Genomic DNA, 14,335 nt, shown 5'->3' on the forward strand with positions numbered 1-14,335 from the left:
CGCGCAGAAAGAATAAATAATTTACATAATTTCCGTTTTATTTATTATCTGAGTCTGAACTCTGTTTTTGTTTTGAGAGATGAAAAATTACCAAGTAACATCCGTCTATGACTTGCTCTTGACACATGTCAAAACGCTTGTCTAGGTCACGTAATACATACCGCTCAAATTAGCCCCCCGTAAGCTAGCAAAATTAGTAAAAAACAAACGTCTTTGGAAAGTTTCTTTTAAGGGGAAAAGGCCCAGTGAGGAGACGGAAGAAGAGCCTATGACTTCTAAGAAAAAAAGGCTGCATTTAACAGACAATACCATACAGTTTCCATGCCTGACGTATCATTATATTTTGTTGTATTTATCCGCCGGTCCGTGAAAATATTGTCTGACATTAAACCAGTCCGTGGCGCAAAAAAGGTTGGAGACCACTGATTTACAGTATGCTTTTATCTCTAACCATGATTTTAATCAGTGCAGTATGAGGAAATTCTTCTGTTCTCATGGAAAATGTATAATTTTTCATGTGTTTTTGATTTTTATTTTTAAGGGGAGCCGCTTGGAACAGATTAATGTCCATTCCATTCAAGTTAATCATCAAAGGTAATTTGCCGTATGCGTCAACATTTTTATGAGCGAGGTAATGCAACTAAACAACTAAATCTCATACTGTATTATATTTTTCTGACTTCTGGAATGAGCCAGCATGATATATTTCTATCACAACAATAAATCAGCCGAAGTGAACATCATTTCTTTCAATGTAAATGACAAAACAGACACATTTTATTTACAATCAATTCAAACCATTAAAAAAAGGTGTCAAATTTCAATAATACTGTAGAAATAAATACAATAGACCAATCACTCCACCAGCATAACTTTTCTGCTTGCCTATTTGTGTGACATTGTTGTTATGCATACTGTATACCCCCAAAAAATAAACACATGGAGCATTGTCAAGCGACATGGTGGCAAACATAATTCCATATGACATACTATGTTCATCTTCAACCACTGCTGCCCAAGCGTTCACATGGGCTCTGTGGTTAACTCTTTAGCACGTGGGGAACTGTTGTCTGGCTCGCAGAGGTGCTCAGCGGCTTTGAGGATGTCGGCAGTCTCCCGGGGACTCGCCATCATCATATCCTCGCTGTTGCAGTTCACCGGTGAGCCCAAATCTGACGAATGGTCCCCAGGCTTCTCGGGCACTGCCTGCAAAGGTCCGGCAGGAAGCGGAAGGTTCATCATGTACAGCATGCTGCCCATGCGCCTCGACACCTGCCGAGGTTAGAGAATATGTTCACAAGATAGATTGATTTATTGTTTCTTTTTATATCCAACTAATAACTAATGTTATGCGACTTGCTTTGTATTTCTTTACAGGTAAAAGAAACACATTGTTGTGCCACTGAATGTTATACCCAACTATTCAACAAAGAAAGGTAATACAACTATTTTTCTTCCATTTATTATCTGATTTTTACTTTTTGATGGCTCATTAATACAGTTCACAATTTTATAATCTTGTGTTGTGCTGTTTTATATGTCATAGGGTGTGTTGGTCTGCAGGGAACATTGGACTCACTTCAGAAGACTTTGAGAGCCTTCCAAAAGATGCTAGCCAATTAGCATAAAAAAGTATGTGGAGCATTTTGCATTTCAATGTAGCTGGTATAATACTACTACTACTACTACTGCTAATAATAATAATAATAATGATAATAATACCTTTCATTCATAAGCTCCTTTCAAAACTCTCAAGGTCACAGGATCAGTTTTTCTGCGGTTGAGCAGCGTTCACTCAATCCGGAATAACTCAAAAAGATAGAAATCGAGCTAGCTAGCTAATAGATAGCTAGACAAAAAACACCTGGAAACATTAGTCTCACTTGTGAGGAGTGGTTGAAGCTTCCGGACTTCTAGGTAGCTGTTTAACATGTTAGCGTAGTTTGCCTTTTTTGTTGACTGTTTTTCGATCAAAATGATGTAGTGATTTGGAAGAGTTGGAGTAGATTTCAGGAAATGTTACAAAATGTCATTGTTAGCATCACCAGCCCCATGCGTGCTTATGTAAATAATTTGGGGCCCAGTTGGAAATGTTGGGCTCACAACAGAAGTGTCGAAATTGCTGGCGAGTTTGAATCTGAACAGCGTCCACAACAACAAACATTTGGGGCATTCTGCTTCTGATCATTGGAATTTTAAATACTAAAATTGTATGTCTGTGTAACCTCTCAGTCGACGAGTGGTCCATCGATGAGAAGGTTTCCTCAGCCGTCATCTGTACTTCTTTGAAGGTGTTGGACGTTTCGCTTCTCATCCGAGGAGTTTCGTCAGTGAACTAAAATTTGCTGGTAGCCCTGGCCCTATATACATATATATTCTTAATGTACAGAGGTGGCGATGCCAGACCTCTGCTTTGATGGGTCCATGCTCTAAGGTTGCCCCATTCGTCCCGGTATGATACTAGGGTGACTGGGGCAATCAGGGTCAGTCATCGACCATAATCAGTCAGGACAAAAGAAGTAATCAGTGTAGGCACAGGGAATAGTCTTCTGCTCCCCCAACCTTAGAGCTGTGACCTATCAAAGCAGAGGTCAGGCACCGCCAGCTCTGGACATTAGGGATATATACATAGTATATAGGGCCACAGCAACCAGCAAATTTTAGTTCGCTGACAAAGCTCCTCGGATGAGAAGCGAAACGTCCGACACCTTCAAAGAAGTACAGATGACGGCTCAAGAAACCTTTTCATCAATATTTTAAAATGTGAAGTCATCTCGCAATGCTAATGCTGACTCACTTGCTCCAAATGACAGCGTTGGGTCTGAGTGATGACGACTTCATGAATGTTTTTTTTCAGAGCGGGTTAAGTTCTCAAACTATGTATGTCATCAAGTAAAATGTCTCAAGGCTATATTCTTGGACTGAAAGTTGCTATGAACTGATAACGATACATCCTACATCGCACCAAACCTGTCCCATGAAATTACCTGAGAGCGTATTTTGAGAGCCGGTCCAAGTTTAAGGCCCAGCGTGTCCAACAAATGTTCCTCTGAGAGTAGGGGCAGCGTCTCACCGTCAATTATGTGATCTTTAAATGTCTGCACAGTCAGAAACGGTTTTCTTTGGTGAAACAATTGAATTGAAAAGACAGCAACGCAAAGTGTGACACCCACCTGAGCATATTCGGAACAGGATGGAATGTTGTTGATGAAGTTATATACGTCGTTGACGCTCCATTTCCTGATGTCCTCAGACACCTCGTCGCCGTTTAGGAAGACATTGGGTGGACCTGAACGACAATAAGTTTCGATCACAAATGATGAAGTACATTGTGGCCTGGTTTTTAAACCCCAACTAGCGCACCTGGTGGGAGAAAGCCATTCCCGCCAACGGGGAACATGTAAGGCATACCCCCCGGGGGATACATGAACTTCTCCGGGAAGGTGGCACACTGACTAGGGGCTTCCTTTTCGCTAGCTCCACCATTGCTGGATTCCGCACATTGGTCTGGAGCGCCCCCTTTACGCAGACCCGCCTCGCGCTCCTTGTAGGACTTCCTGCCCCCCGAAGCCGCTTCAGAATCCATTTTGACTGGGTGGTGCGCCTTGGTGACAGCGCACTCGTCCCCCACCTCACTTTTCACCTCCAGTTCTTTCTCTTCCCCTCCGGAGGTGCCCCCCGGGCTCTGCTCCACGCTTTTGTCCTCAACCGGGCCCTTGAGATGACCGGCAGCTTGGTCGGCGCTCTTGTGGGCCGTGGGCCGCCTGCCCACCCGGCGGCCGCGCTCTCTGTGCAGTGTGCCGATGGGGGGGTAGGGGTTGGCTGTCATGAGGATGCTGTTGGAGTGGAGTTCGTCCAGGGTCGGCCGGTGGACGAAGACGTCGTGCCTGTCTGGCATGCGTTGGCGACCACTGAAAGTCATGGGGCTCGAAGGGTAGACCATGGGGTTCTCCATGCCCATCAAACCCTTCTGGTGGGCGTTCTCCAGCTCTTTCTGATGCAGGATGGCATTCATCTCCATTCTAAACACAAGATGAATATAGAAGACATTTGGTCCACATTCAATCTTTCGTCGGTGACCCTGCATGCACTCACCTCGCCATGTTTTGCTTGTGAATGAGCTCTTGCCGCCGGGCGGCCGTTTCCATTGGCTCTGAAGGGAGGAAGCCGTAGCCAGCTGAAGCGAAGAGAAGCATCACAGTCTTGATTCTAACAATACAGATGCTCCCCACCTTACGAACAGGATACGTTCGGAGCGGTTCGTAAGGTGAATTTGTTCGTAAGTTGCTTCCGCGCTATATTTTAGATGGAATGTATTTTTAAGTCAAACACTGAACGGGGAAGTATAAAACACAGATGCTCTAACAGTCGTAAAATTAATTTGCTGGCACGTTATTATTGAATTACGTGCCAGCAGCCATTACTTTTTGTTATGTGTCGCGTCCTCCTGGAGCGTCAACTGGGAAGAGTGATTTCCGCCCCGCCCACATACTCTACGCAACCAATCGTAAGCGAGCGCAGCGGGTCGGGGCCTGAACACGTTGGCAACACTTCAGCATAGCCGTGCACTGATTGGTCAGCCTTGGTGTCCGTCGCGTAAACATCCAGCCCTTGAAACCGCCAATATGTCTGTGCATGTGCGTGAAGCACAGTACGCAGCCAATCGCAAGCGAGGCACGCAATACAAAATCGAACTTGCAGTATCTCTGTCCGAACATGCGCGCAAAAATGTTCCTGTGTACCGTTATTCGTAACTCGAATGTTCCTAAGTTGGGAAGAGTCTGCACTCGCACAAATGTTCGTATGCACCGTTGTTTGTAACTCGAATGTAGTTCGTCTGTGTAAGCTCTCAGTCGTACAGGAGTGGTCCATCGATGAGAAGGTTTCTTCAGCCGTCATCTGTACAAAAGTGAAGGTTTCGGACGTTTCGCCTCCTATCCAAGAGACTTCGTCAGCGAACGGAGGCGAAACGTCCGAAACCTTCACTTTTGTACAGATGACGGCTGAAGAAACCTTCTCATCGCTCGAATGTAGTTGGGGAGCATCTGTCCCTGCAAAAACGTTCGTATGTACCGTTATTTGTAACTCGAATGTTCATAAGTTGCGGAGTGCCTGAACCCGCAAATATGCCCATATGGACCGTGATTCGTCACCCAAATGATCGTAAATTGGGGAGCGTCTGTACCCGCAAAAATGTTTGTATGGACCGGTATATGTTCGTAAGTCGTGGAGCGTCTGAACACATAAACTGACTGCAAACTGTGTGTGTGTTCATACCTGTTCCTGGAAAGGTTCTACCCGGGAGGACGGCAGCATGCGGGGCCATGGGTGGGCCCAGATGAGGCCCCATGTGCATCTGCCTTCCATCAGGAGCGACCATCTCAGCTGGCGGGACCAACTCCCTGAAAGAGGAGGTAGGTTCATTTTTGATACGGCTACAAAAGTAATCGGGTAATCCGAACGTTCGTGGCGGCCAACCGAACCTTTCCATGAATCGTGGTTCGAACGGGGTCGGGACCCCCTGTAACCTCTGCTGACCCTGGGTCAGGATCTGTGGCGCCATGGCCATTTGGTTCCTCATCATTATCTCTTGTCTCTGTCTCAGCTCTTTCACACAGAAACACACACTAATTCACCAGAATCTCATTAAAAACAAAAAAACCTCAATACTTCCTTTCTTCCTTCATTACCGTTTGCCGACATGCTGTTGACCAGGCGGTACCAGTGCTTCTCATCCAAAGCTCCTTGCTCTCCCAATGCCGTCATCTTCCTCAGCTGCTCGCGTGGGGTCATTTTACGCTCCCACAGCCACCACCAGGATGCTAAAGAAAACGCATGAGACTTTTAATCCACAAAAGAGGATTGAAAATTAGGAATATGGGAAAATAATGTACTAATGAGAATCATGTTATGGATACTTTTTGTTGAAAAGAAAAAAAAACTGTGGGTATGTAGAAATGGCAACATTGCAGTTCTTCCTACTCTAATTTACATTTTGATATGTTAATGTCAAACTTTTTCCATACTGTTATATTTTGTTAGCGGTAGCAGAGATAGAGTGAGGTAGGCAATATGAGCGCGCTGAGTCACGTATTCGCGAATCGGCATGCGCCATCTTATTCCCACCCTGACAGGACAACTGACACCATTTGTTTGGTTTCCTAACTGACATCAGAAAAACGTTTTATAGCATCTAAAATACCCAAAACACGCAGACTGATATTTTTAGTCAAATGCAAAACACCAATAAAAATGACTTAGTGTCCCAAAACGGCAACAAATGAACTCAAAACTGGGGAGATTCAGAAAGTCCTGCCCCCTTGTTCGTGACGTCACTTTGGGTCACAAACTGCCTTGCTCCAGAATCAAAACAATGGCTTCAGAGAGTTCAGATTCGGAGAATATGCTTTCTTGTTACTCATCCAGTTATGAATGTGATTCAAATGATTCAAATAGTTCTGAAGAGGAACGCATAAATGTTTGCAATCGATTAAAGAAGTCCTTCCATATCAATTTGAGCCATCTGTAAGCGATGAAACCGGTGAAGATCTGGACTCCGATGTAGTGCCCAGAAAATGCACAAGATGGCGCACAAGCTGCGTTTCGTCCAGTATATGAAATGGGCTGATTTGTCCGCTGGGAATTTGTGGAAACGTACACCTTCTTTATGCGTGTTACCGAAATTGGCTGCGACACACAACGATTCACCATCGCGTTATTTATGTAGTTTTCCTTCTAATTTCGTGATCAACACGGTGTTTTCAGTCGAAAAAAAAGTACCCAAAATGCATTGTGTGTCGCTTTCTCGGTCAGGGGCGTTCCGAATGTGACGTCACTTCGGGCATCGTCATCAACTTGAAAACAAGACGTCATGGATATTCAGTGCGAGTCTTAAAACGTCAAATATAGCTATATGTGGTGGAACCTTTGTAAAATGCGCTCAGTAGAAGTCATTTGAAGTCTTCTTCTTTTCCTTTCGGCTTTTCTCTGCAAGGGGTCGCCACAGCGAATCAGTAACCTCCATCTTCAGAGGTATGATACGCATGTTTGTTTTGGCCAAGCTTTTACGTCGGCTGCCCTTCCTGACACAACCCTCTGTATTTATCCGGGCTTGGGACCGGCACAAGAAGACTTATGTCCCTTTGTGGTGATTTTACATTACATATTATGGACGCAACTTGTCCGGAGGTGTCGGTTATCCTTTAAGTCATTCACTGCCAGACATGTGCAAAAATGTGTTTGCTCCAGTGCCAGGGTTTTTGTCATTTCACTCAAATTCCACTCAAATTCCAGGACCCATAGAATATTGAGTTTTAGGCCTACATAAACATTCAATGCAGCGTAAGAAACCTTAGACTCTCCTCTTTCATCAGAAAAAAGAGTTAATTCCTAAATGATATGGGTCTGGAGTTATATGAGCATGAAATGAGGGCGGCTGTCCAAAATACAATGCAATACATACATATTGGTTTATGTAACGCTTTAACAACAGCTGAAGCTGTAACAAAGGACTAATATGGGAAAAAAACGGAAATGTTGCCCCCTTGTGGAAAGGAAAAACGATTGCCAGAGGCCATGCCTAGCGCTTTATCGGCACCCAAGCATGTGTCGCCCCCTTAACCTTATAAACTCAAATTCATGAGTCTAAATTATAAAGTACTATTAAAATCTGTTCACTGACATTGACGGCTATGGAAGTCAAAGGGGCCGTTGTTTTACCATGGGCGGGGAGGGAATGAGCCGCAATCTACATCATAATAATGTAATAATCCATACTCCATTTCAGTGTTTACCTTTAACCACTGTCGTGACGTATATTTACTGTTCGCAAATACATACGCACCCCCGACACCTAACCTCATGTATGATGACAGCCTATCAAGTTCTCTCTGAAAGCATCTTATCGTAGCCTTGTAATCCCCCAGGTTGTCCTGCAACAGTCTGTTAGCGACATCTGCTGACCCTATTGCTCTACCCCCTTCCTCACCCTCATCCCAATTCCATCTCCAATTTCCTTACCCCACCACCGGCCGCCCCCAGCCGAGTCTCCCACACTTCCCCCAGGATCCTATTAGCTAAGTTGTGGCTATAAAGCACTTTAACGGGATGTGTCGGAGGTAATCCTCACGTTTAGAGTTTTACCCCCAGCAAACCTTGCCCGTAAGCATCCTGGACAATACACCCTGAGTGCTAAGCCTATTAGCTTCCATTAGCATCCAGGTTGGCCTAAAAACACCTCAGGGATAAATATTGGGGGGACGCAATCGGTTTATGGCGTACTATGTGGGCACCACAAAACACCTGTGTCCTTTTTTTTTCCTCCTCGTCGTCGTCAAAGACAAACCGTGTGTCGTTGGTAATGTAATTTCATGTGCGATCAATACCTAATGGGGCACTGTGAGGAAACGCATTTCGCTTGTTTAAAGCTTATTGGATTATCTTGAGAATTTAACATTGAAGTTGTGTTAATCCTGCCACATTGATCAATAACAATTGAAAAAGATCAATATGAATAACAACAAATTATTCTTTCATGAACCCTCAGGCAATCACAGTTATCTTAAAACGAGAGCTGCTTTTAATTCTGGGTCAGTTGAAGTTCAGAATATACGGGGGATTATTGAGGTTTATTTCAGTCGTTGTGTTGTTGACACGGCGATTTTCACACATAATGCATGAAAAAATATCTATATGAAGGCCATAATAATAATACTAATAATAATAATAATAACCTCTGAAGATGAAGGACACTGATTTGCTGTGGTGACCCCTTGAAGGGAAAAAAACGAAAGGAAAAAAAAATAATAATATTACATTTCATTTATAAGCACCTTTCAAAACTCTCAAGGTCACTTTACAGTCACATGATACGTTTTTCTGTGGGTGAGCAGGGGCAGCCAGAAGCACCAGATGAATAAATAAACTAAATAAGTGAGTAAATAAATATAAATATATATATATAAATGGACAACCACCACACAGATTATGAGACATCAGCTACACATGGACTATAAAATAAATAAATCCACAAATAAACAAACAAATAAAAAAAAGGGAAAAAAAGAAGTGGACAGATAAACAGATAAACAAATGACCAAATAAACCAACACATGCATAGATAAATAAATGGACAATCAAATAAACAGATAAATATAGCAACATCGGATTCATAAATGCCATTTAACAATATTATGTGTATCTTTACTTTAAATTCACAAATAATTTACAAAAAGATAAACTAGAATAAAAAAATGAGTAATAATCCCATTCAAGAACAGTATTTAGAAATGTATGTAATGTGTCTAATTTGTTATTTTGGCAGCAAAAAAAATTTAATATGTGTAATACTGTATATGTTTTTTTTGGTATACTTTTGAGAGCAATTATCGGCCTCTGTCCGAAATGTTATTTTAGAAAGAGAATACTTAAATGAAAGGTGAGCACTCAAAGTATTTGTGCGACAGGCGGCTGCAAAATGCGCAGGAAGGGCTGGGGGGGGGGGGGGGGGGTGGCTTGGACTCTTTGGGATTTACCGTTGCAAAGGTAATCCCATTACAAGAATGAATTAAAGGGAAAAATTGCTGACGATTTAGTTGCAGCTTAGAGGAGGAGGTCATATCAGACAATGTCTCGCCCCGTCTTAAGCTTTACAATGCACACGCATGCGCACGCGCGCACACACACACACACACGCACGCGCGCACACACACACACACACACATACACACTAAAGCTTCACATACTCTCAGTTACACATGGACAATTCCATTATACACAGCTTGTCAGTAGTAAGCACTGACTGAACAATTAAAGCAGGGTCAAGGCCTAAAACAAGTCGCAAGGTAAACAAGATGGCAAACCGCTCATCGTATGGTCCCTTGTTCTACATAATGAAAATACAAACAATGTACAATGTATATTGAAATCAACCAATTTTCATTGAATTTTGGAAAAAAATATACATCTATAAAATTCTCTCACAGTTTTCACATGATCACCAAATATGGTCTTTATCCTTTCTCTCCATATTTATTCAACAATACAGTTTAAATCATACAATTCCATTGCGTGTATATATATAAATACAGTAAAGCAGGGGTGTCAAAGTCATTTTTGCCGCGGGCCACATTGTCGTTGGTTTCCTCTCGAGGGCCGTTATGAATTTGGGGAACCCATTAGAATGTTTAAATCCCTTCAAATATTACATATAGAGCACACAGCAAATTAATGAATAACTCGTTTTCAAATCTGAAGTCAAGAATAATGACTTTTTTGTGGTTGACATCCAAAAATATGAAATTTTGGCTCAGATTTTAGCAATCATCATGGAATTTAACAAGTTTGATTTGCTTTCGCGGGCCGAAAAAAATGATGTGGCGTGCCGGATTTGGCCCGCGGGCCTTGACTTTGACACCTGTGCAGTAAAGTCTCGTTATATCGATATTCTCGGGAGTCGGAAAAAATATCGATATAACCGGAGTATCGATATATCCGATCCTGCGGCATGTAAATTTTATCCTTGCGTTGATAGAAATAGTATCGTAATAAGCAGTACTATCGATATAACGAGACTTTACTGTACATTCATTTTCTGATTAACTAGGGGTTGTCACACGATTATCCTGTATCAATCAGCTCATATTTCAGTTCCCAAATATGCTCGCTCTACCTCGTAATGCTTCATTTCAGGAAATGGACGCTGACGCTGTTTAAACTCACTTGGTAAGACTTCATGTCATGTTATGACATGGTGATTTTTACTATCTTTGTGACTGCTTTATTTCCCGTATATGATAGGTGTCCATGTTGAGCACTCTGTTACCGCTTCAGCTGTTGTTGAAGCGCTATATAATCAACATGTATTGTATTGTATTGTATTGTATTGTATTGTATTGTATTGTATTGTGAGTATTTCTACCAATCTGTCAGGACTCACCTTGAAAATCCAGTGAGCGGATCTTTGTTTCAGTTGAAAATTAATAAAAAATAAATAAAATGTCAGAGAAAAAAGGCCTTGAGCATCCAACAGTCCCGTGCGTTAAGTCTTTCCCGGCTTCCCGCCACACCGGCGAACTACCTGCCAGCCTAACTGCCTTAACTAAAAAAGACCTTTTAAATACCGATTGCTTTCATCTCCATTAGCGGGCCTTATCCGCCGCGGTAAGCCCTCCCTCGTCCTGACATCACCGTGATCTCCCTCGTCCAATTGCCCGGGTGCACTTTGCAACAAAAAAAAAAAACACACAAAAAAACCTCATGTGTAATTACTGAAGCAGCACTGCTCCTTAAGCGTTAAACCTCTTTGGACGTTTACCTCACTAATCCCTTGTTAGCACTTTAGGCCATAGTTAAGACACCTAAATGCTTAGCTCCCTTTTTGCACCGGCAAAATAAGCAAAGACCTCCCGCTCAGAGGCCTGATGCCGCAACACTTGGAAAATCCTTCCATAAGTCTTATTTGTGTTTTTTTTTCCCTCGCTGCCCGTGGACTGTTGCTCTCACTGGGGTGCCGCCGTCTTCACCCAAACATCCTTGGTGGTCATTTGTTAGAGTTCAGTCTAAATTGGCTGGATCAGCCACTCAGACCTCCTAAGCTGACAGTTTGTGCTCACCGGCCGCTTACTCCCAGGGGTCTGCACTGTGAGGCGTGTGTCCACAGAACATAGTCAAAATGGTCAACTGGAGGAAGGTGACTAGATCCAATAGACTTCAGTGAGAGGTTGCCGGGCTGCATTGGCATGATGAAGTCATTCTCTTCTTTCATACAGAGTTTCCACATTTGTATAACAGCAGAATCCCCATTTATTTACTTGTGCCTTTCACACAGAACTCTAAAGGCGCTCTAAGACCCTCAGACTTCCGTATTGGGTGACGCTTCGTTTTGATTCTTTTGTGCCAAGTCGCCACAAAATTGGCATGGACGAAGACTACATGTACATTTCACGCAGAAGTCAGCAAAGAAGGGAAAAATCAATGTACTGTATGCAAATAGCTTTGTCTGCCTTGAATAGTTTGCTCATATCAACTACGTGTGAAATAACTTCATCTAGCCACTGTACTACAAATTACGCTGGTCAATACAATATTACATTACATTTTTTGTCTGAGATGTCCACTTCTTTTTTTGCCCTTGTTTTTTTTTCATGCAACAGTATTTCAAATTGGATTAGCCTTCATTAGTCTCACAGTGGAGAAATCTACATTGCACAGCAGCAAAGTTATGAAAGGAAGCGGAAAGGAAAGAAAGAAGTAGAAAAACAAAATACAGGCGCTGCTGTAAAGGCATCCACTCTCGTGGAGCCTTCTTGAAGTCAAAACAAAAAGAAAACTAAATAACAAATAATTTGACAACACAAATACACAGCAGTCATTCAATCTTCAGCACTTTCTGCACCCCCTCTTTGTTATATGAAGCAGTTCCAGATGAAAACGAGGATCAAAACGTCCTTTTCACCAGTGGATCAGGGACGTAATGGTGGAATGTGCACGTCTGCTACAAGCTAAATGTTGAAAGCAAACACGAAGCTGTAACATCCATTGATGAAAAGAGTTTGTCTCACATCTACTGTCCCACGTAAATCCGCTTCAATTCCAAGACGTGACAGTTCCACCTACACTCTGCGCTGACGCTCCTTTCTCATCACGGGCTCTTTAATCCATGTATTCATCCAACCGCATACTGTCCAACAGCACCGACCTAAATACCTACAAAATACAATGCATGGTATAATCCAGATTGCAACGTTTTTATCGGTCAAATTTGAAAACAACAACAAAATATGGATATGTAAAAAAAACTGACGGGCTTGAAAAAAAAGTAGTGTTTTTTTTAAGTCTGAGTTCAAAATATGTTTACAGACTTATAAACCCCTTCTCAGTTATTGAATGGTAGCAATGTGATTAACATGAAAGTATTTCCACTTTGCTGGGTTCTGGGTGAAAGTCAAAGGCGACTAAATACTCACTCTGCTGTTACCCCAAATTTGATCAGTGTGTGAAGATGGATAATGCCTCAATCTTATTTTAGCCATTTTCATAAAAAAAAAACAGAGCTTCCTCAAAATTGGCCGAACAGTCGCGCAAGCATTTGTTTTCCTGTGCCTTTCACACGGAACTCAGCGAATGAAGACATGCCTCACTAGCATTCAATAATTGATCGGACTGCAATGAACAGATGAAAACATGAGCATCTTTCACACAAATTCTGCTGAATTAGCATCAGAGGCATCAGAGGCATCTTGGTAGTTTTATCGGTATGTGCCTCAGTCCTCTTTGTAAATTCGTTCTCACACTGAAATTAGAAAGGCATTAAATCTGAATTGATCAGGAAATGGGAGCCAATTACAAGCAATATACGCCCTGTTTTGCGCTCCAAAATGCCTAATTATGGACTTTGGAATTAAGCATTAGGACTTAAAAACTTCTAAACTGGTCATTTAGGAATCTGTGGGTCACATAAGCTTTTTATGGGGGATTTCGGTCCATCTTGTTTGTACGCAGCATTACAGAGTCACATCGAGGCAAAGGGATCACGGCGGGTTTAACCTCAATGGCTATAAATTGACAAACAAGACACTCTTTCTGCTTGGTCCTCTTCTAATTACAGCTGCAATCTGCCATCCGGACGTTTCACACTGCAGCCTAATCCTGCTCAAGTGCAAGCATTACGTCTTGCTCAAATCTTGTTTAGGTCTTGACTGTGAGCTTATTGTTTAGGTTGAATAATCCCAAAAATAAGCCTCCAATCTGACATTCAGGAACATGCTGTTGTCATCAGAATATAGCAGGAAGTGCTTCCAAATGTTCATTAGCTTCACTGTGCTTGAGGAACAAGGAGAGTGATACACTACAAAATGGCCGCCTAGCTAGATGTTTCATGTTGTCATTTTTCGAACAAGGAGTGATACACTACAAAATAGCCGCCGAGCGAGATGTTTCATTATGTCAAGCAATGTTATTTTTTTAAAATGGACATATCCTTCTGGAACATGTTCCCTCCAAAAATTCTTAGTATTTATTAACTGTGGGTGAAGAATAGTCTCGGCACTGGTAGACTCAAACTAAAAGTCCCAAGACCCCATGTCATGTTTTCGGTTGAAGCGGACATTTTAGAGAGATTTTTGCCATTTCAGGGTCCTTCAAAAGTGGTCTTGTGCTTTAGATTTTTTTACACATGCTATAAAATTGTTCAGTGCATAAATCTATATATTTAAAGATTATACATGTTTATACTGTGTGTATATCTATTTCAGAAAAATGTCCGCAAGTGTGGCACAACAACGCCCCAATCAAAGTTGTATGATAACATGTCCCGGTATGTCCCCCATGACTCCAA

At 42.3% G+C, this 14,335-nt stretch overlaps 1 protein-coding gene across 1 annotated transcript; it reads right to left on the reverse strand.

The window, feature by feature from the left end:
- Positions 1–614: 614 nt before the first annotated feature.
- samd7 (sterile alpha motif domain containing 7) lies at positions 615–11,199 on the reverse strand. The gene is made up of 9 exons (XM_089007710.1): positions 10,937–11,199; positions 5,691–5,822; positions 5,484–5,607; positions 5,278–5,402; positions 4,096–4,177; positions 3,364–4,022; positions 3,174–3,289; positions 2,988–3,098; positions 615–1,272 (listed from the first exon to the last, which is right to left on the reverse strand). The coding sequence occupies exons 2-9, from the start codon at positions 5,791–5,793 to the stop codon at positions 1,024–1,026; spliced, it is 1,569 nt and encodes a 522-aa protein (XP_088863836.1). The 5' UTR covers positions 5,794–5,822; positions 10,937–11,199; the 3' UTR covers positions 615–1,023.
- Positions 11,200–14,335: the final 3,136 nt, after the last annotated feature.

The sequence above is a fragment of the Hippocampus bargibanti genome, linkage group LG11 (assembly GCF_051943395.1).
Source record: "Hippocampus bargibanti isolate YZ-2025 linkage group LG11, ASM5194339v1, whole genome shotgun sequence".
In the NCBI taxonomy this organism is placed as follows: domain Eukaryota; kingdom Metazoa; phylum Chordata; class Actinopteri; order Syngnathiformes; family Syngnathidae; genus Hippocampus; species Hippocampus bargibanti.

Bases quoted from the DNA above. Each gene is read 5' to 3' on its own strand.
- samd7 (XM_089007710.1), bottom strand. From the start codon at position 5,793: ATGACCCCACGCGAGCAGCTGAGGAAGATGACGGCATTGGGAGAGCAA. The intron at 5,608-5,690 runs GTAATGAAGGAA...TCTGTGTGAAAG, and splicing joins CAACAGCATGTCGGCAAACG to AGCTGAGACAGAGACAAGAG. The intron at 5,403-5,483 runs GTTCGGTTGGCC...CTCCTCTTTCAG, and splicing joins GAACCACGATTCATGGAAAG to GGAGTTGGTCCCGCCAGCTG.